This window comes from Falco cherrug, chromosome 10 (genome assembly GCF_023634085.1).
Source record: "Falco cherrug isolate bFalChe1 chromosome 10, bFalChe1.pri, whole genome shotgun sequence".
NCBI classification, from domain to species: Eukaryota; Metazoa; Chordata; class Aves; order Falconiformes; family Falconidae; genus Falco; species Falco cherrug.
In genome coordinates, this window is record NC_073706.1 from 33,027,941 (window position 1) to 33,049,542 (window position 21,602).

The window sequence follows — 21,602 nt, forward strand, 5'->3', positions numbered from 1 at the left end:
TCTATTACGTGTGGTGGAATGATTAAACACTTCACAAAACCATGATGAGCATGAAATAGTTCCACATATGACCCTCTCTCCCTAGCCCTCTGATGCACCAAGTCAGCAGTTCACAGCTGTTCTTGGTCCATCCACACAGGGCCAAGGGGACTCTGCGGAGGGCTCTGCACAGCCACGGCTCAGTGCCTCCTCTCGGGCTAAGGAACACCTCCCTGGCACCGCCACGCAAACAGCAGACTTAGCCTACAGGCTGCACAGCTGCTGCCAATGATGCTATGGTCATTTGCAGGCAAAGCAAAGATGGTTTGCATTTAAATTCTGTTAGGTTTGAATTACATTGTTAGATTGTCCCCAATACTCTCAGCAGCTCAGTCCTGGGCTAATCTACACGTGGCAGGAGGGTATCTTTAAATAACAGCACTTGATTTTAATTTGATATAAAGAATGTCAGACTTGGATTCTACCATGCCTCCTCTTCCTGCAGCAACCCCTTCTGCTCTCCATCCCATCCAATCCCATCCATGGGTGGCTGGGAAGCCAGCAGAAGGGGAGGAAAGGCACTTCTGAGTAGAGGATGGCAGAGCTACTGCTACAGGCAGGCCTTTACCAGCAGTATCAAGAAAGCAGAGATTTCCTCTATGCGAAAAGTCTTCTTCAAAGCAGTTTCTGATGCCTGTAAATTCTCAAGATACTGCTTATATAGTGCCTGGAGGAACTGGGTCTGATACAAAGCAGCAGATCTCACCTGACCAGTTGGACTAAAACTCCTTGATTCAGGGATATCTCAGACTACAGAAGACACAGTGTCCCCACTTAAAACACACAAACGAAGTTCTAGCATCCCCACGTCAAACTATTAACTTTGTTATGTTGCAGTGTTGTTTACAGGCCCCGTTCAAGATCAGGGCTTCATTTTACCATTGAATATGTGACAACTGCTATATTACAATCAAATACCTGATAGACTAAGTAGACAGCAAAGAGAAAACGGAAGTAATCTCCAGTATTTTCATTTGACACAGGGCTTAGTTTAATTAAACATGATCACTTGAAAGGCCTGTGGAAAAGCCACTAGTTGAACATTACTAAACAAGCATCAGTCAACCATAGTTTGCTGTGCTGCAGTGTCTTTTATCTAAAGGCTTCTGAGTATTCCAAACAGTCGGTATCATAACAAAAGCAAAATAGCAAAAAAGCAAAGCAAAATTTGCTTCAAACAGAAGCAAAACAGAAAAAAACAGTTTCAACCAATTAATTTGTCCAAAACCACACACTCTCCTACAGGTATAAGTAATTTATCTCAGTACACGTAGTGAAAAATACTTTAAGGTACGAGGTTGTAAGAAAACCTCAAAACATGCAAAATAAAGCACTCAGTTTGATTTTGAAAGCGTTACTCAGCTCTTCAGACCCTCTCTTGTGCGAGCTGTTTGCTTACCTGAAGGATAGGTTGACTGCACGGTTAAATCTTAAAGTTGCCATAGGATGAAGTGGTAAATGTCATTTTCCAACACTGTAAAAGAAATTTAGAATATGAATGGAATTCATAACTTCATTTGATGTCTACAGTACTGTCTGGTGCCACAGTGGTCTTAAGAATGCATCCATAATACATAAGCACAGGTGATGCGTTATTTTGGGTTTGTTCAGAGGTCTACCCCAACCTTTTATTGTTTTCATATACACATTTACAACACCAGCGCAAACAGTGCTTATATTGACTTTAATATGGCCAAAATAAGAGTTTCTCACCTCTCTGATCCCCTCTGCATGCAGCTTCACTTAAGCTATACTCTAAGGATACTGTATCTTCATACAAATGTATTTTCCAGCCTTTTTCATGGTGTACTGATGACAAAATTCTTTACTCATTGCATAGCTGTAAAATATGGAAGACATATTATTAGAATTCAAGCAGCTAAGAGGAAAGGGAAAACGTCTGTCATTGCTAATAGTCTTTAGCTTCAGAAAAACTTCTGTGGTTGTTTTACTTACCTGCCCACAAAACAATTTTCCATAACCCACTCCTTGTCTATCCCCATGTCTGAATAGTTAAAGCAATCCAAGTCTATCACCGACAGAGGGGAACTACACAGTTACAGTGACTCCAGTGTGTTCCATGGTCAGATGAACTAGAGCAAGCTGTGACATTAGGAACCTATCATTTCAATCCAATTTCCTGAGAGAGAGCTGATCTCCTTTTAAAGAAATAATGTGGAATTACATTTCAGCTTTATCACTCATGCTTTCTGAAGGAGCCGCTCTTTACTCAGGGTTTAATTTTTCATCCCTTCTGTCGCCATAACCTAAATAACCGGTATTCCTTGTGCAACACACCGGTTCTAACATCAGAAGTGTGCTGAGCACTGTAATTCCAGTGCCAATGCTCAGTGGGAGCTGGGGACTCTTGGCAGTTCTTGTCACAGGCCCATTATGCTGCCTAACATCTCACTGTGGTTTGTGAACTTCAGTGACTTTTATGAATATCAAAGCATTGTTAAAGCCATAGGTATGTAGCTACTGTGGTGGTCTTTCAAGCCACAGGGAAGCAAATTCTTTGATCACATGCCTCTGAACATTAAAAAAAAAACCATCTAATTTTAGCGTCATAAAACCTTTGGCCTTCTCTGTAAGATGGACAGTAGACAGCAATGTAACTGCCAAGAGTTTAGGTCTGTTTCAGCTCAAAAAACTTTGATGTTTAAACATGTTGGACATAAAAAATACTAAAAAGGCAGTGGAAAAGGTAATAGGGAGATGATACTTCTTTCCTCCCTATACTTAGCCTTCCTAGCCTTTAAAAGTCCAAAATTCATCACTCCAAAATAGAAAATGAGGTGATGATCACATCTCAGTATCACTGAAGATAAAGTCCTCTGGATCTAATGTAGAAATTGTAACAGCCCAAAATAAAAGGAATAACACTCAGGTCTTCTCATTTAACATAAGATGCATTTGCCTGAAGTCCCCCTTACACTGAAAGAAGAGACAGGCAGTCTTGGAGAGTAATTCACTCATTTATGATCTGAATTGCTCTCTGGAGGTGACTTTCTCCATAAGTGATCTCAGGTGACTGCAGCTCTAACTTAAGATGCTCAGTGAAGCGCCTACAGTTAGGTGGAAGCAATTTGGATCTATTCCTTGCCCCCTGCCCCACGTGGCATTTCTGCAATCTTATAGCTTTGTGATATTTGCGTATGATAGTGGATCACATGCAAAGCAGAATTTGTAACTATATAATGTAATACTTTGTTGTACAATTATTCACCTGTCATATCTTGTAGAGATACAACCGGTGGGTGTCACTTGTACTACGGTGCTTGTTTACTTTAGAATTTGAGTAAAAAATAACACCCTTTATACCAAGTCATTTGAAATCAAAAAGGAGGAACTATGAATTCAAGCAGAGCGCTTTGGGTTTCCTGCTTTTCTCTGGCCCTATGTGCGATATTAAAAAAAAATAATAAATCTCCCACAGAGCCCCCTGTGGTCTGGCCACAGGCAGGGATGAGTGTGTATAAGGGCAGGACTGCACTAAGCTGAAAAACAGTCACAGAACTAAATAATAAATCTTAGGACTTTTCATGCCTTAATAACTGAATGGGCACAAGGCACTTTTAGTGATGGGAAAACACAGATACAAGCACTCCAGCCAAATAAGGCCAACCTGCGCCAACCCTCCAGCACAAGGCAGATGTAAATACAGTAAATCCCCTTGCCTGCGCATGCCTGCCACTGCAGCTCCCTGGCCATCCAGTGCAGAATGCATTCCTGGGACACAAAAGACGTACTTGTGGCATCTCTCTCTTTTGCTGGACTGGGAGTATGACTGGTGTTTGCAGGGCAGATACAACAAAAGGCACCTCTGTGCAAGAAGTAAATCTCTGCTGCAGTAGAACTAGATAGATGGGATGATTCAGCCCTTATTACAAAAGGCCAGGGGCAACAGGGTTTAGGGTGCGAGGTCCCAGTTCTGTGCCCAGTCCACTTGCTTACATCCCTCTTACTCTGTACTTGCTGGAAATTTTCTCCAAGCCTTTCCGTTACTTGCTTTTATGTTTACAAGCACAAAGCCAAAATAACAAGCAATCTACCATTCCTGCTGTCATTGTTCTTTGTATTCATCCATGCTCCATGTCTCAGACACCTTCCATACTGTACAGATCATCATACTGTATTCCTCAGTCAGAGCGGTAATATAAGATTGTAGCATGACTCACCTGACTGCATTTTCCTGCAATCTCTACCTGACCTGTCAACAACCCACTGCACTCTACAAAATATGGTATTAGTGAGACTCTCAGAAGTCCAGGATGGGTATAAGTGAAGCCCCAGAAATGTCAGGATAAAACTAGGAGAGATCTTCCACAGCTCTTTGCAATGCAGCACTTCCAGGAGCAACAGTTCTCAGCACTGCATTAAGCACATATCCAATAATATCTGCACTAGCAAGATGCACTGGATCTACTTAACTAGAACTCCTGTATTTCCTCTAGCGATACCAGTAGGTAGGCAGCCAACATACTGTCACCTCACTTCAAGAAGTAGTACCTCTCAAAGGTGATATTCTCTGGGAGTGACGTTACTATGTTGGCCAGTTAGTACTGGCAGAGGCGGTCACCACCGTCACTGGAGTGCCTTTACTGGGGGACACGGATTCCTGGAGGGACACAGGTCAACACGGTGGTGAGTAAATGTTGAAGAGGTAGGTTGGGTCGGAAGGATTCTGGGTATTCATGTAGCATACTAAATTCTGCTCTCATGCCACTGTAAAGTCCATCAGTGTGATATCTACTCAGTAGAGCTTCGTAGCAACTTTCAAAATATTCAGTAATAATAAAATCAGGAAACTTTAATAAAGATACCTAGAACTAATAAAGATTTTTATTTTAATGGCCTTAGAACATTGGGGGAACTAAAGCTGAGTTGTTATATAGGAATCTTAATTCTTTTACATGTTCTTCACATTTTCTCTCTCTTTTTCTCTTTCTCTCTTTCGCTCTGTTTGTTAACATTTACTTGTTATTACTGTACGTTGCTTGCAACTTGTGTATGTTACAGACTGTCACATTTTATTCTGTGAAGTTTTTCTCCAATTCCCATCAACCTGAGCTCCATGTTGGGCAGCCGAGGAGATTACAATACAGTTCTTTAATGCAAAAGAACAAGGAATGTCACAGACTATAGGTAACTTCACTGAGGTTGTGACACAAAACCTGATGCGAGGTATTAATGCAAAGAGTAAGTACTTGGTATGACAATAGACCTACTTAGTTAAATTGCCTTCTTTTTTTTTCAGATAGTCTGCATTGGAAAAATTAATTTTCATTACTCTCCAGCAGAAAAAATTCCAAAGCCTACCAATTTAGGATTTTTTTCACTGCCATTTTGAAATCCAGTGATGCCCATGCTGACGCATCGTTACTCATTTTCATAAGTTTAAACCCATATTTTCTATGCTGTTCCTCTCTATGCTATACTTCCTTCCATACTCTCCAAACTGTAATTTCATCATTTCATCATCCTTTGTCTGTGGTTTAATATATCTTCTCCATAATTCTTTTTCTAATTTAATATAGTTATATCCCTTTCACTCTAAGGACCTGATTTAACAACAACAAAAATGAGCCCCTACCCATGGGAGCCATGTTTCTAAATCCTGCATGAGGCTCTGGAGCCCATAGAAATTGATTTCTGTAGCCGAAGATGGTCTGGCACAGAAGTGTAACTGTTACTTTGCTGAATCAGGTCCTGTGCAAAGTATTTTGTTTACAATCTCCGCCAATTACCCCCAAACACTACTTCAAAAGAATGATAAAAAATAGCTGATAGGCATTTCTGATAATTTTCTAGAGGGACAGCAGGAAGCTTATTTCTACTAATCTTAGAATTTACTGACAATTAAGAATATGTTACCTCTGAAATCACTATAGCCATGTACTAACTCAAGAAAAGCGTGTATTTTTCTCAGTGCAAAGTTCCTTTAATTTCAGACTTGCTATTATGCTCTGACCCTCCCTTAATCAGTGAAGAAGCACACCAGAGTTTAGATGGAGTCTAGTGCAAAGAAATAAAGTGATTTATACTGATGTAATTGATGAGTGGCCAATGAATATTAATGGGCAGTAAACACTACCCAGACAACTAAAACAGAAACAACCTGCTAACAGGAGTGAAATTTGAATTAAAGACTCAAGAGTGTAGGGAATTGAACTCTAAATCTTTCCATGGAACATTTGGAAAGAAATCATAGAATCATAGAATTTTTTAGGTTGGAAAAGACCTTAAGCACTGGGTCCCACCATTAACCCAGGGCTGCCAAGTCCTAAATCATGTCCCTAAGCACCACATCCATGCATTTTCTAAACACCTCCAGGGATGGTGACCCCATCACCTCCCTGGGCAGCCTGTTCCAATACTTGGCCACGCTTTCAGTGAAGAAATCTTTCCTAACATCCAATCTAAACCTCCCCTGGTGCAACCTGAGGCTGTTTCTTCTTGCCCTGTCACTTAGTACTTGGGAGAAGAGACCGACCCCCACCTGGCTACAACCTCAGGTAATTGTAGAGAGCAGTAAGTTGCCTGCTGAGCCTCCTTTTCTCCAGGTTGAACAACCCCTGTTCCCTCAGCTGCTCCTCACAAGACCAGCTCTGTAGACCTTTGATTACCTTCATTGCCCATCTCTGGACACACTCCAGCACCTCAATGTCTTTCTTGCAGTGAGGGGCCCAAAACTGAACCCAGGATTCAATGTGCGGCCTCATCAGTGCCGAGTACAGGGGACAATCACTGCCCTGGTCCTGCTGGCCACATTGTTTTGGATAGAAGCCAGGATACTGTTGGCCACCATGGCCACCTGGGCACACTGCTGGCTCATGTTCAGCTGGCTGTTCACCAGCACCCCCAGGTCCTTTCCCACCAGGCAGCTTCCCAGCCACTCTGCCCCAAGCCTGTAGCGCTGTGTGGGGTTGCTGTGACCCAAGAGCAGGACCCAGCACTTCTCCTGGTTGAACCCCATACTATTGGCCTTGGCCCATCGGCCCAGCCGGCCCAGAACCCCCCTGCAGAGCCTGCCTGCCTCCAGCAAGTGTCATCTGCAAAGGTACCGAGGGAGCACTCGATCCCCTCACCCAGATCATCGATAAAGGCATTAAGCAGGACCGGCCCCAGCACCGAGCCCTGGGGACGCCGCTTGTGCCCGGTGCCAGCGGGGTGTAACTCCATTCCCCGCCGCGCTCTGGGCTCGGTGTCCAGCCAGCTTCCAGCCCAGCGCAGAGCACACCCCTCCCAGCCGTGGGCAGCCGCTTTCTCCAGGAGATGCTGTGGGAGACGGTGCCGAAGGCTTTACTAAGGTCCAGACAGGCAACATCCACAGCCTTTCCCTCGTCCACTGGGCAGGTCACCTTGGCATAGAAGGAGATCAGGTTCCTCAAGGAGGAACTGCCTTTCCTAAACCTGTGCTGGCTGGGCCTGACCCCCCGGCTGTCCTGCACGTGCCGCGTGATGGTGCTCAGGATGGTCTGCTCCAGAACCTTCCCTGGCACTGAGGTCAGGCTGACAGGCCTGTAGTTCCCCAGGTCCTCTTTCCTGCCCTTGTGGTACAGGACCATCACCTTTGCCAACCTCCAGTCTTCTGGGACCTCCCCAGTTAGCCCAGACTGCTGATAAATGATTGGAAGTGGTTTGGTGTGCTCTTCTGCCAGATCTCTCAGTACCCTTGGGTGGATCCCATCCAGCCCCATAGTCTTGTGTGTGTCTAAGCAGTGTAGCGGGGTGCTAATAATTTCCCCTTGGATTATGGGGGCTTCACTCTGCTCCCCATCCCTGTCTTCCAGCTCAGGAGGCCAGGTACCTGCAGAACAATCGGTCTTATTATTGAAGACTGAGGCAAAGAAGACCTCAGTCTTTTCCTCAACCTTTCTCACTATGTTTCCCCCCTACATCCAACAAAGGATGGAGATTCTCCTTGGCCCTCCTTCTGCTGCTAATGTATTTATAGAAACATTTTTTATTATCTTTCACGGCAGTAGCCAGATTAATTTCCAGCTGGGTTTTGGCCCTTCTAATTTTCTCCCTGCATAACCCCATGACATCCTTGTAGTCCTCCAGAGTTACCTGCCCCTTCTTCCAAAGGTCATATGCTCTCCTTTTTTTGCCCTGAGTTCCAGCCAAAGCTCTCTGTTCAGTCAGGCTGGTCTTCTTCCCTGCCAGCTCATCTTGTGGCACATAGGGATGACCTGCTCCTGTGCCTTTAAGACTTCCTTCATGAAGAATGTCCAGCCTCCCTGGACTCACTTGCCCTTCAGGACTGCTTCCCAAGGGACTCTGTCAACCCGGCTCTTAAACAGGCTAAGGTCAGCCCTCTGGAAGTCCACAGCAGTGGTTTTACTGACACCCCACCTTACTTCTCCACGAGTCAAAACCTCTTGCATTTCATGATTGCTGTGCCCAAGACGGCCTCCATCACATCACCCACAAGTCCTTCTCTGTTTGTGAACAACAGGTCCAGTGGGGCATCTTCCCTAGACGGCTCACTAGGGAAGTGAAATCTAGAGATACAAAGCGAATGGGTATTTTCAGATGATGAGCAGCTCTTAACCCTTCCACAAATCAGAGTAAATGTGTTTGAATACTTGAATGCATATTCTTAACTTCATCACAATCACTGGCTTAGCACAAGAAGTACCAGACAAAAGTGATGCTGCAAAAATAAGATGCAAAAAGGAATGTAAAATCTTTGCATTTTCTCTAGAATAAAGACAGCTGTGAAATTGTGTCCTCCTGCAGCAACTACAGCAGCCTCACAGCTGCTCTGCTTCCTACTTCCAGTTAATAGGCTTGTAGCTAAGAAAAGCTAAAGCACAGCTGTTCTCCACCCTCACCCTGCCCATGCCACCTCTGTTCCTGTACCTTCTGTCAATAGCACAAGAGCCAGGGAAAACCAAAATACCAAGAGAGTTTCCTGTTGCCAGCATAGTATAAGACAACTAATGTTTGCCACATTAATAGTCCTTTTACATCACCAGACAAGTGCAAAAGGACTGAAAAAATAGAATAGTACTTAATTCACTCAATAGACAACATACCATTACTTCCTTCAGGGATCCAGTTGGATTAAAGGTCTCTGCTGTGAGGGACCTCGCAAAGATCCTTCTTCAGAAGAGACTTCAGGCATCTACTGCGCATGTTAGAGTTAGCAACAGGGGTTTAAAATGAGCAAATGAAAATGACCCTCAAGCTTTGACTGAGAACTGAAGAACGTTCTCAATTAGTCAGGATTGGGACTACCCACAGACCATAACAATGGCAATCCAGGTTTGGGATCAGGACTATAAGAGCAGTCAAGATCTAGACAAGCTGTAGATTAATTTTTGGGTGTACAGGGGGTGGTGATGTGGAATGCAACTTTAGTCAGACAAGGTTTCCCCAGTAGGAATACCTTCATAGAATCATTTAGGTTGGAAAAGAACATTAAGATCATCAAGTCCAACTGTTAACCGTTAGATGTACCAATGAATCAAAATTATCCCAAATAATAACAAAAGCTACAAAGAGAAGTACAAAAAGAAGTTTCTCTGCAACTTCAGACCAATATCCTGTATGTTCTTGCAAAATAAAAATGAAAGTTCTACTTTGGTGTAGAAATCAACATTTCAGAAAATAGTTTATATGTCAGAAATGCACAGAACCTGTTCTAGAGCTCATCTTTCAAGCAATTTCCGTTCTCAGTTCTGGCCCTGTTTTGCATTCAACTGCTCCTACCTCCTTCCTCCGTGTCAACCCCTACCCTTGTAACAGGGCTGCAGAACCCTGAATTCCCTTGAACCTTTGTGGAATGGCACATGGCTACTCAAGGAATTTGTAGGTACTCAAGCTGGGTCCTTGTCTCTTTTAATCCTTAAACAAGGGTAGCAAAGGGGAAGAGAGTCTGTGTTCTCCTGGAAGAGATTGCCAGTGACCTAGTTGTGACCAAAGGGAACAGCACTATGTCTCTTAATTGCTGTGTTTGTGATCTAGGGCTGAGAAGACCCCATCTTCTTTAGCACAATGTCAAAGAATCTGGCATGGTTCGTGAAGCCAGATATTGACTCCTGGGTAAATATGCATGGATACCATGCTATCAGTTGCGGAGTTTTTCTCAGCCCTGTTTCAGCCAAAGTGGTTACGACTTACAGAAGTTCCTATAAGGACTGGAAAAGGCATTGGCTTTCCAATCCCATAAGGACTGAAAATGGTCCACCCTGAGAGTGCCTTTCAACTCATCCAGTCTTTGGGGCAAGTGACCACTTCACAGCTCTTTAGACACATGGGAGACAAAGGAGGGGGGGCAGCTACAACCCTAAGAGGAAGCAGTGTGGATTGGGACCACCCCTGACCCACACACAATTTCTAAAGACGTCCAAGGTAAGAAGGGTAGACCAGAAACTTGTTTCTTGGACGCTGCTGGAGAAAGGCAGTGTTTGCCTAAGGGAAGAGGACTGGGATGACTTCCCCAGTATGAGAACCACTTCTGTACATTTCCAAGCATAGATTGAGGTCAATGCATATATCAGTAATTATGTCCACTGATACTCTGAACTTAAGGTGCAGTTCGAATAGGTGGATATTCAGGGTCAGACCACCATATAATCAAAACTACCAGCATTGGGTAAGTCACTATGCCAGTGTGCAACCATTTGCTATGACAAAAGAGATGAGCCATGCAGCAAGTACATGAGCAGTCTCTACTGTGCTTCTCCACAATAAGCAGAATATACTAACACAAAATCCAGCAGTCCTCCTAAGCCTTTTTTTTTTTTTTTTTTCAGAATCCCTCCTCCCCATATTGAAATTTAGTGTTTGCTTGGAAACACCCAAGGCATTTTAATTGTACTTTTCTGCAAATGTAGATAGATGAGATGGGGGAAAAAAGAAAGCAGAAACCACAAAGAAGAGGTAGCTGTGAAACAAACTACTCACCCGGGAGACCTGCTGAATACTTTCTTTAGCCTCTCAGTCAAATCTCTGCAGGAGAATGTTTAAAGCTGGTGTAGTTAACTAGGTGTTCACAGATATGACAATTTTGGAGATAATTTGCCAAGCTGAGAGTCAGAAGATTTTGTTGTAAATAACTTCTTACATAGCAGTGGGCAGGTCACTTCACTGCATGGTAGTGTTTACCCATCTGCAAAACAGATAACATTGACTTTTCTGCATGAAACAGAACTTAAAGAACAAAAAAATGCTGTGCAAGCCTAATTCAGATTCTGTTAGCAGGGATGGAAAGACTCATGGGAATTTGGTAGGCCAGAATCAAGCCTTGGAAGTTATAAGCACCTAGAAGTAGTTGTAATTGGTATAACTAGACTGGTAGTTACCACACAGTAATGGTTTCAGTAGTTTGCTCTATCTGGAGTGCTGTCAAACCCAAGGTCAGTCTTGGAAAAAGCAAACATGAGACTTGAGAACTCAACCTAAAATAACATCATTTCATTCCATCTTTAGACCTCATTCCCGAAATGGTTCCACGTGTAGATCTGCTAATGAAAACAATGGGAACTTCTGACTGTGGGCTGATGAAGCCAGTGACGTTTTCTTTATTCCCATGACAGAGTAATTACATATCAGATATCATGTGATTGTCGAGTCCTTCCTTCAGAGAATTAGGTGCTGCAGACAGTGGTTTGTAACACAGCTAGCCTACTTAACACTTATACACCAGCAATAGATGCAGTCTTCTATGCTGCTAATTTCTCTGCTTCCTAAATACTTAGCAAAACTGTCATTGTGGATTAGCATTGCTATCCAGAATGGGATCCCTAAGGCACAGCCCACACATGGAATATTCAAGGAACATTAGTAGGACAGTTCAGTGATTTGTCCACATCTCCAGCTAATCTGTTATCTTCCTATCAAATAGAAATAAAATAACAAGGTTGTGGATTTTCAACAAGTATAGAGAAAAATTCATCAGTGCTAAGGGAGCCTGAGAAGGCTGTGAGAGCAAGTTCCAGCTCAAGTTGCTAGGGATATATAATGCAATTTCAGACATTAATTTCAAGAAGGTCAATTTTTTCGTCATTCAAGCACAACAGAGCCTGCAAGCTGTTTCCAAAAGGATCAATGGCTGTTACCAGTAAGCAGCCTGACCCACGCACAACCACTGTGCTCAGCGGTGTTTTGAGCTCCAGAAATGGACCAGTGCCCTCTCCATCACTAACAATTTAGTTTGCAAACCCAGGCTCAGGTGTAGCAGTGGGAGTCTCAGAGCTGTCAATGCAGAGCTCTGCTGACATAGCTGCCTCCCTCATTTCAGGATTAGAGTCATCAGATTGTAGTAGTAGAGGCTTATAAAGAAGCTCAGTTCTTTGCTCATCCCCATGAAGACAGCAGCAGCTCTTCCCAGATACAGTTAAGTGATTTTTAGCTCAGTACCTGCAATGTCACAGTTACTATGGCAGCTGTGCCAGGTTTTTGTGTAAAGAGTGGAATTAAATAGCAGTAAGTATTGTGAACAGAAAGGAATTGCAACTCTGAAACCTTAAAACTTTAGAATCCTATTGAAATTAGTGACTACAAGTATTAAAATGCATCTATAGCTTTTGCCATTTTTTAAAATGTATTGAAAGACCTAATTATTTAAAAACAAAATATTACTGTCTCCCTCTTTGGGAAAATAATTGGCTGCTACTGCATGGAAATGAAAGGAGGCAGAGGTGAGATCTGCAGAAAAGACTGTTTATGGTGTGACAAACCAGTGACACATAAATAACAGAGAAGTAAAGGCATAGAATGCATAGAATGCAACTACTGGTGCATGAATAGATGCACAGTATGTGTCATATACATCTCTGTGTGTGTGTGTGTGTGTGTGCGTGTGTGTGTGCAAAGCAACAAATAGAACTTGAAAAGGCTTTTGCCCAGTACTCATCTACGTCGTCCATCTGAAACCAGAGGATGAGAATCACATCTCCAAACCCTACCTAACATATTTTTTCTTTTGGGCTTGTTTTATTACTTGGCTTCAAAACCATTGAAAAGTAAATTACAGTATCACGTGGTGTTCAGAACAAGTTAACACAGGAATCTGGAAGATGCACTGAAATGAAGTCTATCCGTTGAGTCTGTCTTTCCTTAGAGACTTGCAGGACCATCCGTTCCCTTACAGTGTCTAGGTAATAAGCATTGTGCAACCGAGGTGTAGGATGCTGCCAGTACCACTCAGTTAACATATCTCAGTATTTGTGAAACTTCAGAAAGCACGTTTTGACTGTTTTTTCCTCCTTTCAACCAAAATACTCAGCTTCTTCATATTGAGCTGTGCCATATTTCGAGTATATTCTCAATACGTTAATTCGCACTTTAAAACCCTAAAATAAATCCTACACTAAATAGCACTTTAAATTGTTTTATAAATATAAAACAAGTCACACAGAGAAAACATGCTATTCTCAGTCTATCCTCATGGGAATGTGTGGGGCAAACTGGGCAAATCTGAAAACCTATTTTCATTATTTTCAGCTGAGAGTAAATTTTACTCTATTTTCCAAATTCATGGCCTGCTGTAGTGTTTTCTATATGTAGCGTCCTGTGCTGGCATTGCAAATACTGTATGTGTTTCAGAGAACATCAGAAAATGGATTGCTTTTTTTAAAAAACCACATTTTGCTGTCATATTTTCATACGTAATGTGCTCTGTGTGTCTAAAATGTGTACAGCCATTCTGCACGACTCATACTGGAAATGCTATAAAACAATCTGGGTAAATTTTGGGGAGGGGAAAAGCAGGAATTTTCCCCTCAGTAATATTGCACACAGGTATAAATCAGCACAAACAGAATATACTCAAATACTAAAACACAACTCACAGTCCACTGCCTCTCCAAAGCTCTGAGCGACAGTAGGCTTCATGACAAACAGGTCATTCATGCACCATCCGATGTCATGCAAAAACATAACCTGATTTCTAACTGCAGTCTTCTGCTCGCAGGACTAGGAACCAATGTACACCCGTTTCTGAAACTGCCCCTCTGTGTGGAAGTACAGGTGGCTGCTGTTACACCTAACATGATCACGTTTTGTTTCTCCTCCCACTTAACAGACTTTATTTTATTTTGTTTTGGTGCAGTGCACATGAACGCAGTGTCTAGGACAGATGTGCTACCTTTTACAGTGTCGCTATAGAACTCTTTAGCTGTGAACCCTTAATTTGCAGCTGGAACTCTAATAAACAGTGCATAGTGTTTCAATAGCCTTCTGCTTATATGTTTGAAGATTCGAAACTGAATGGTGAGGTGGCCAAGGCGGCGCTGGCAAACGAAGACTGTCCCCACATAGACCAGGCTATTACGCCTGATGAGGGCCTGCCCTTTACCCGCTCTGGCACTCGGGAGAGATATGGACCCTGCTTCCTCTTATCAACCGGGGAATATCCCTGCCCGCCTGATGGAGGAATAAGAAAGGGTATGTAGCTGGGGTCCTCTAACCATGTAGTTAGCAACCGTTTTAAATAAATAAGAGAAAGTCAGCTGTAGCACGCAATAGTGCGCTTGCTGTAGGGATGCACGTTTGGGCTGGAAACCACCACCTGATGTCTGCATTTGGAGTTTCTAACCTATTTCTTTCAGAAAGAAAAGCCTGAGGAGCTGTAACTACCCCATGCAGCTATGCTAGGCAGTCAAGCCTTCCACCCCAGCTGGTGCAGTAAGCTTTAGTGGAGGATGCTCTACAATGTCTTTAAACTACTTCATCCTCCAAGGAGAGGCCAATTAACATTTTGTAGCAATGAAGGTTTGCCACTTGGAAAGCTCACAGATCTTACCAGACTCTGAGGAGCACAGACTTGGAGGTGGCAGACAGAAAAAATAAAACACAAAAGCAAAACATCCTCAAGAAATATGAAATGAGTATTCAGATACCTTAACAGAACATTAAAACAAATTATTTGGATATTCATAGCTGTTTAGTTCAACAGAGAAAGCAAGGCATACAAGAACATCTGTTAGCACAGGTGTCTTATAATTGGAAAATAATCCATCTAAAATCATTTTCATAAATAAATCATGACTAGTTAGTTTCTCAGACTTCTGACAGCTACAGATCTCTCAGAAGTAACTGCATTTTAGTTTGCTAATGGTCAGATTAATTTCTTTAGCAACAGAAGTAAAATAAAATGAAAAAAACCTTCCCTTCTTAAAATAGGCTGTTTTGTTTAAATAATTTTAACATGAGGAAACCATACAAAGCAAAATTAATTACATGTATATGCATCAAAGTTGATAAGGAATGGGAAAATTGGAAAAGAAATCTCTCTTCAAATCAGTGTTTATCACTGGTGTACTGTATATAGTATATGATATAGTCAATATTTTAAAAATGCGAAGATTGTATGATGTAACCATACACTGAGTATGGAGAATAGAATTCCCATGTGCCATTGTATGATGGGCAATAGTTATAGTAAATGCCAGTTATAGATAGTGTATGTATTTATAAGTTTAAAGCTTATCATCAACAAAGATATAGTTGGACCACAAGACTTTCATATGAAAGTATATCCTTTAAAATTTACCTTTGTAGCAAAGTGTTTTACTTGATTCTGTATTGGATAAGCATTGGCCGTGTTCATTCAGCCTGGGCGAGTTTGGGTGGTTCCAGTGGATCAGGGGAACACTCCAAATGGCACATCCTTTGGGATGAGGAATGTATGGTTTTCACGATGCACTGCAACCGCCTCTCATTACTGAATGAAACAGAGGCTGGTTGGCTAAAGAGTAATATATGTCAGCATATTGTTGGCCTGTTTGAAACACGTTGAGAGCATCTTAATTGTTGTTCCAACAGAATTTCATCCATAGTTTGTGCAACTCTTTGTACACTTGCTAAGCTGTCTACGTGCATGTCTGAAAAAGATGCGTGGGAGGGAGGGAGGGAAACAATGCATGCAATTTTGGTTATTTGGGTTTTCTTGTTTTGTTGTTGTTTTTTTTTTTTTTTCTTTTAATGCTGAGAACAAAGGAGTAGTATCTCTATAGCAACACAATAAATTCCATGGATTCTGCTGCCTTTTCCCCCTCCTGCCCCCAAAGATACCAGTTTTGTCTGAGGTCAAAATGCATGAAGTGGAAAGGAGAGGTATGCGTGAGTGTATGACAGAGACATAGAAAAACCCTCCCACTGACTTTTTTTTTTTTTTAGGGTACAACCATCTTGCTGCCTTTAGGATCAATTACATAGCCTGACCATCCTTGAGAAACAATGATTTTTTTATTTACATATATATTTATTTTTTTAAAACTTGTTCTGTACTTCAATGGCCTTCTGAGTCATGTTGCAAGTGATACTACTCTCGGCATGTCTGTGCATGCAGATGCTAATGAACTGGCTACAATGTTGACCTCATTCTTAGTCCATTCTGTCATTGATCCAATGCTGTACTTTGCATTTTTCTTTTAAATGAAGGTTACGAAATGTCACGGAGCCTTAACAGCATAGCTGGCATAAGTGGAAAAGCGATAGGATTATCCTCAGTGTCTGCGCCCTACAGCTCTCCTAGTCCAGTGAGACGTTCTTGGTCTCCCATCCCATCTATTTTGTAGCATGGATCAGTAGCAGAGAATGGTCTAAAAAGCTTTATTTTCAATTAGCCTATGCTATGTTGCATATAATCCAGGTGACTAAGTCTGAAGATGCAATGTCTCACAGTAGCACCTGCTGGGAACGGTGTTACTATCGATGCTAGGTGACAACACTCCAAAATAGCACTCAGATGACAATAGGCAGGCATTTACGTAGTACTGGTGGGCCATACATGCTGCATGGTATCAGTACCTAGGATGAAGGGTAGATGCACCAGCTAGTTTCCTTCCTGGTGCATCCTGCTAGCATATGCTTATTTTGGCTGATGGTGGATCTACTGGCTCTGTATGGAATGGGTTAGGCATTTAGTCAATGCTGAAACATGCCAACGATGGAAGATTTTGCTTTTCTCAGGATATTTTTGAGCCATAGGAACCCTGCAGGAGTTTGAGCAAACAAGCACAGTAGGATGAAACTTTGCATGGGCACCTATTTTAAGCTGAAAGCAATACTCAGACACACTGTAGAGAGGTCTCAGTCTGGCTGACTGCATGGGAAAAAAAAATCCTGTTGAAGAAGAATATGGCTGCCTCTGCATGTAGCTATTTCACCTTTTCCTCCTTCCTTTAAAACTAAGATGCCAAGCTTGATGTGAGAAGCACAGGGAAGAAGCTCAAGTACTGATTGTATTCTTTACATGCAGATCTTTGCAAAGAAAGTCCAGTCATTGCTAAATATATGCCAACAGAGGCAGTCAGAGTGACCTGACAAGGCAAGATGGAGATGAACATTGATGGCTAATAAACATCTGTGTGGAACTGTGCAGGCATAGAAGACCTTCTCATTTGGACAAAGTTAACTCGCTCCATGCAGGTTTTATGGATGATTCTTCGTGGTTTTGGAGTTGTACTAGAGATGCAGGCTTTTTCTACGGCCAAAATGTAACAAAACTGTAGAAGATTTTTTTTTTAATCTATTTTTTTGTTCCATAGCATGAATTGCATGAAGACAAAAATTAAAAAACAAAACAAAAAAACAACAAAAAAACCAACAAGAAACACTGCAAATGTATGATTAAGGAGGAAAAAAAAAAAGCAAAGTTATATATTTTCTTTCAAAGCTCTTTACTTTTACATACATTGTTGTAGCCAAAATGTAAAACATTATAAAACTGTACATTTCTTTGCTATGGATCGCTTCTTTTTGTATACAAGATACAGAGTAATGGTTTTAAAAAGTGCAATCAGGCAGTCATCGGTCATATTGACCACGCCTTCACAGTTCATCACACCGACATGGAAATCAAGAACTTTTAATCCAGCTAGAAGTGTATAAAAATAAGAAAAACTTTTTCCTGTCTGTTTTTGTTGGCATGCTTGTGACACATGGGACCTTCCTTCGGACCTGACAGTAACAGCTGGTTAATTTTCCAGCTCTGGTTATGTTGTATTTTATCGATGTATAGATCCAACGTAAAAACCCTTCATAAATTGTTCATATTAAGTAATCAGTATGAATTTTAAACAAAGAGGTGTTATTTTAAAACTGGGACTTATAGTACAAAAATCAGGAAAATACTCAAGTATAAATGGTCTCAAAGTTTAAGAAACAAGACAACAGCATTGTATGCAATTTAGTACTGAGTAAAATGCATGCACAATGTTATGCAAAACAATTCTAGCATGAAATAAATTTTGTATCATGGTTTCAGTGCCTGCTGTATAGTGTAAAGGGGAATCCTTTTCTGAAGCAATCAGGGGTTTCCAGAGACTTGCTTCTAAAATCTTGAATAAATACAGTGTTCTCAACAGAAATGTAGGAGAAAAGCTTGGTATTGCTTTGGTTCTACAATGCTAATTTTGGTTAGTAGATAATAAATGAAGCCTGCAAACACTTGATACAACTGATGTCTGAAGAATTCACACCATTAGTAATTTTACGAGGGAAGACTAAAAACCCTCTAATTATCTAGGTATCTTCCTTTTCCCTCCTGAAAAACAATAAAAGTTTGTCTTTTTAGCTGATTAAATGAATTCAGTTTTTCTTACTTCTTTGGGCCCCGTCCTTCACTGAGCCACAGCAGTCGGCCTGACACGAAACTGAAAGAAATCCAGGTGTCCAAATTGCACCTTATTTTCCACACAAAACATGCAACAGTAAGAACCAAGAAACACAATGGAATTAAATTTGATTTTAGATGCTGCAAGTTACAACTATGGACTATGTGTCAACAGCATTCTAGTTGTGGAAGCATTTTTGGTAAAGTACTTCTATAAGGAAGGATACACCTTCATCCTCGTGGGAGGAACTTCGAAAGAGCTGGCAACCTTCTAGGCAAGCTATGGCATCTGCGACTGCTGATAAGAGTGGAAATGTAAAGGAATGGTATCCCTATGGTCTGGAGGAAGTAGAAATTAAACCCCAAAAGCAGAAGAAACATTCAGGGCTCCGGTAAGTGCTAAACTGTAAAAAAAAAACAAAAACAAAAACAAACCACTGCCTCTGGACCTTGTCTTCACAGAACTCTACTCCAAAAGGAAAATCACGGAGGACCTCAAGCTTTGTTTTAGGAATAGAGGAAAGGCTGATAATCTGAATTTGTATGTAATTAGAAAACCCCTTTGTAGTCCCTGATGTAGCATTACGTATTTGATTTCTACCTCAGTTGACTATCCACTCACACAAGAACTATTTTTCTCCCACTGTTTCTATGCTGTGATTCTCAGCTGATAAATGGGCAATCTCTTATCTTCAGAGGTAAGATTCAGGTTAATCCAGGATCCAAAAATCGCCTAATGTTTTTCTCTTATAATGCGTTATGAATGCAAAAGTAGATTTATCCACCCCATTTTTTATTTAACACTAACTCACTTGCCCAGCACGAAGACTGCTCAAACTCTCCATCACCATAAGGAACACTCACAGTTCAGCCCTGTATATCCCACATAGGTCTTCCCCTGCCACTGCATTTTGCATATATATGAGCCTTAGCTAACCGTTTGGGTACACATGCCCTAAGGCAATTGTCATTCTGTGCTCCTTTTACATCTACCAGACCCATTTTCATTTAGGTACTCCTCTCAGCTTATTCTGGTTTGAGGTAACCATGTGTTTAGGGTGACTTCTATAAAACATTTCAGAAGCAGAACAGTGCTTCCCATCCACCACCCTTCAGGAGATGCTCTAAAGCTTAAGGTCTGTTTGACCCCAGAGTTCCCCTCGCACAACAGTGGCACCTCTGAGAACACAGGGAAAGAGGGAAACAATTGGAAAATTTCAGGAGCTGTTGCACCAAATCCTGACACTGAATCCTAACAGAAATTTACCACATCACACCAGCTGACTTATCTTTAAGGAGCTTTCACACGGCTGTTATGATTAAAACATTAATTCCTTCAAGCCTGCCCACTCCCACCACAGGAGGTCCGTTATCTTGATTAAAGCATTAAAGCCATACATGTGGCTAGATTCTGACCTCAGGCTTGCAGTAATGCCACCAACTCCTTCTGACTTCACACCATCGTAAGAGCACATTCTGTAGTTCAGTTATACTCTGCTTGTTTCCTGCTGGAAATGAACATCCAGGTTTCTTCCTCTGCAAACTCAGCTTTTGGCAACAGACCCCAAGCTACATGACCCAATGCTGGTTCTTCATCTGAACCCACTGACAATTAGTCAGTTATTACTTGCTAACATTAAAAGCACATCTCAACCACACCTTCTACATATATAGCTTTTCCTCTGACTGAATGTACTTGTTTTTTTCTGGACCAGCCTGATGTGTCTCCACAACTACAATTTCAGACAGCAAGGATCCGAGCAGTGGTTTCTGTTCTCTCACTCCAGCAAAAAATTCTAGCTAATAACGCTGTGATAACAGTCAAGCGCAGCAGTCATTAATCTGGATAAAGTGATTTTTCACATAAATTGCCTTCTCTCTCCTTAAAGTTTCAGGGCCAAAAAGAAAATACATCACTGAAACAAATGGCTGCCAGGACAAATGAGCAGACTGAAGTACAGAAGAGAGCAAGCAGGGCTAAGACAAGGGCATTCAGAAAGGAACAGAGGACAGTGCTCAGAAAAAAAAGATACCCTGAAGAAAAAACAAGTGCAGTTATTACCATGTTACTTCACATATCCTTTTCAAGTTTCAAAACTAGGCAGCCTACCTATCTGCTTTCCATATATATCCTGGAAGCAACTTAACTCTCTGAGCTCACACACAAACTAACTTTGCTTTATGTAAATATGCTTAAATCATGCAGGTTATTTTTAAGCCAGTTTGGCATAAAATACCTGTCTGTTCAGAAGTCCCAAAGCCTCTGCATTCACCTAGGACTGTAGGTGCTACATTTCTCTCTTCAGGGAATATAAATGCTTATTTGCAATCAAGAACAATATTTGAATTCTAATTGAACTTCAAGTTAAAAATGGATCCAGAACTGCATCTCTTGACTTTCTTTCCTCATCTGAAAAGCACACGCTTTAAAACTAAGCACATTCATCTGCCCCCAGTGGAAAGATCTATTTTCCTGGTTCAGGCTGACAAAGCCAAGTTTTCAACCCCCAGCAGTCAACTGAGCATTTAAAAAACTTTATGCAAGATATAGGTCCAAACATCTCCAGGTACCAAAGATTAAAAGCACATGCTCCAAGGCTTCCATTGGTTTCTCTACTGCACGTGGAGCACAGGTTAGAGATTCCTTAGTCAGCAAAAGGCAAAGCAGTGCATTTGTGTTAACTGAGATATCACTCTAAGGTACCTGCACAGCTTCTTGACCCAAAGGGCTTAGCAGGGACAAAACAGCCTAAGCAGAGGCTGCTGCCCGTGAGTCACACCAGCATGGAAAGGACACATGTGGCTTGACACCAAGCAAAGAAGCTCAGTAGGAGCCATGCTTTGTGGTGGTGGTGGTGGTGATGCAAGCAGGTGACTGGAGAAGAGGCACCAGTAGCACACCAGGCGGGAAATGAGGACACAGGATGAGTCTGGAAAATTAATTATGCAAGTAGGAGAGAGGGGAGCATATAAGGAAACAGCAATC

At 41.8% G+C, this 21,602-nt stretch overlaps 1 protein-coding gene across 4 annotated transcripts in view; it reads left to right on the forward strand.

Annotated features, from left to right (window-relative positions):
* KCNC1 (potassium voltage-gated channel subfamily C member 1) overlaps positions 1 to 21,602 on the forward strand; it is a 130,474-nt gene that overhangs the window by 93,710 nt on the left and 15,162 nt on the right. The window contains exons 3-4 of one of the 4 annotated variants that reach the window (XM_014282834.3): positions 14,254 to 14,442; positions 16,441 to 18,383. The exons of 1 other annotated variant lie outside the window; for it this stretch is intronic. In XM_014282834.3, the coding sequence (XP_014138309.1) occupies positions 14,254 to 14,442; positions 16,441 to 16,577 (326 nt within the window). In that variant the 3' untranslated portion in view covers positions 16,578 to 18,383. Of the gene's footprint in view, positions 1 to 14,253; positions 14,443 to 16,440; positions 18,384 to 21,602 lie in introns of those variants that run through there. 2 more of the 4 variants (XM_005442762.4, XM_055722169.1) reach the window with 2 other exon arrangements.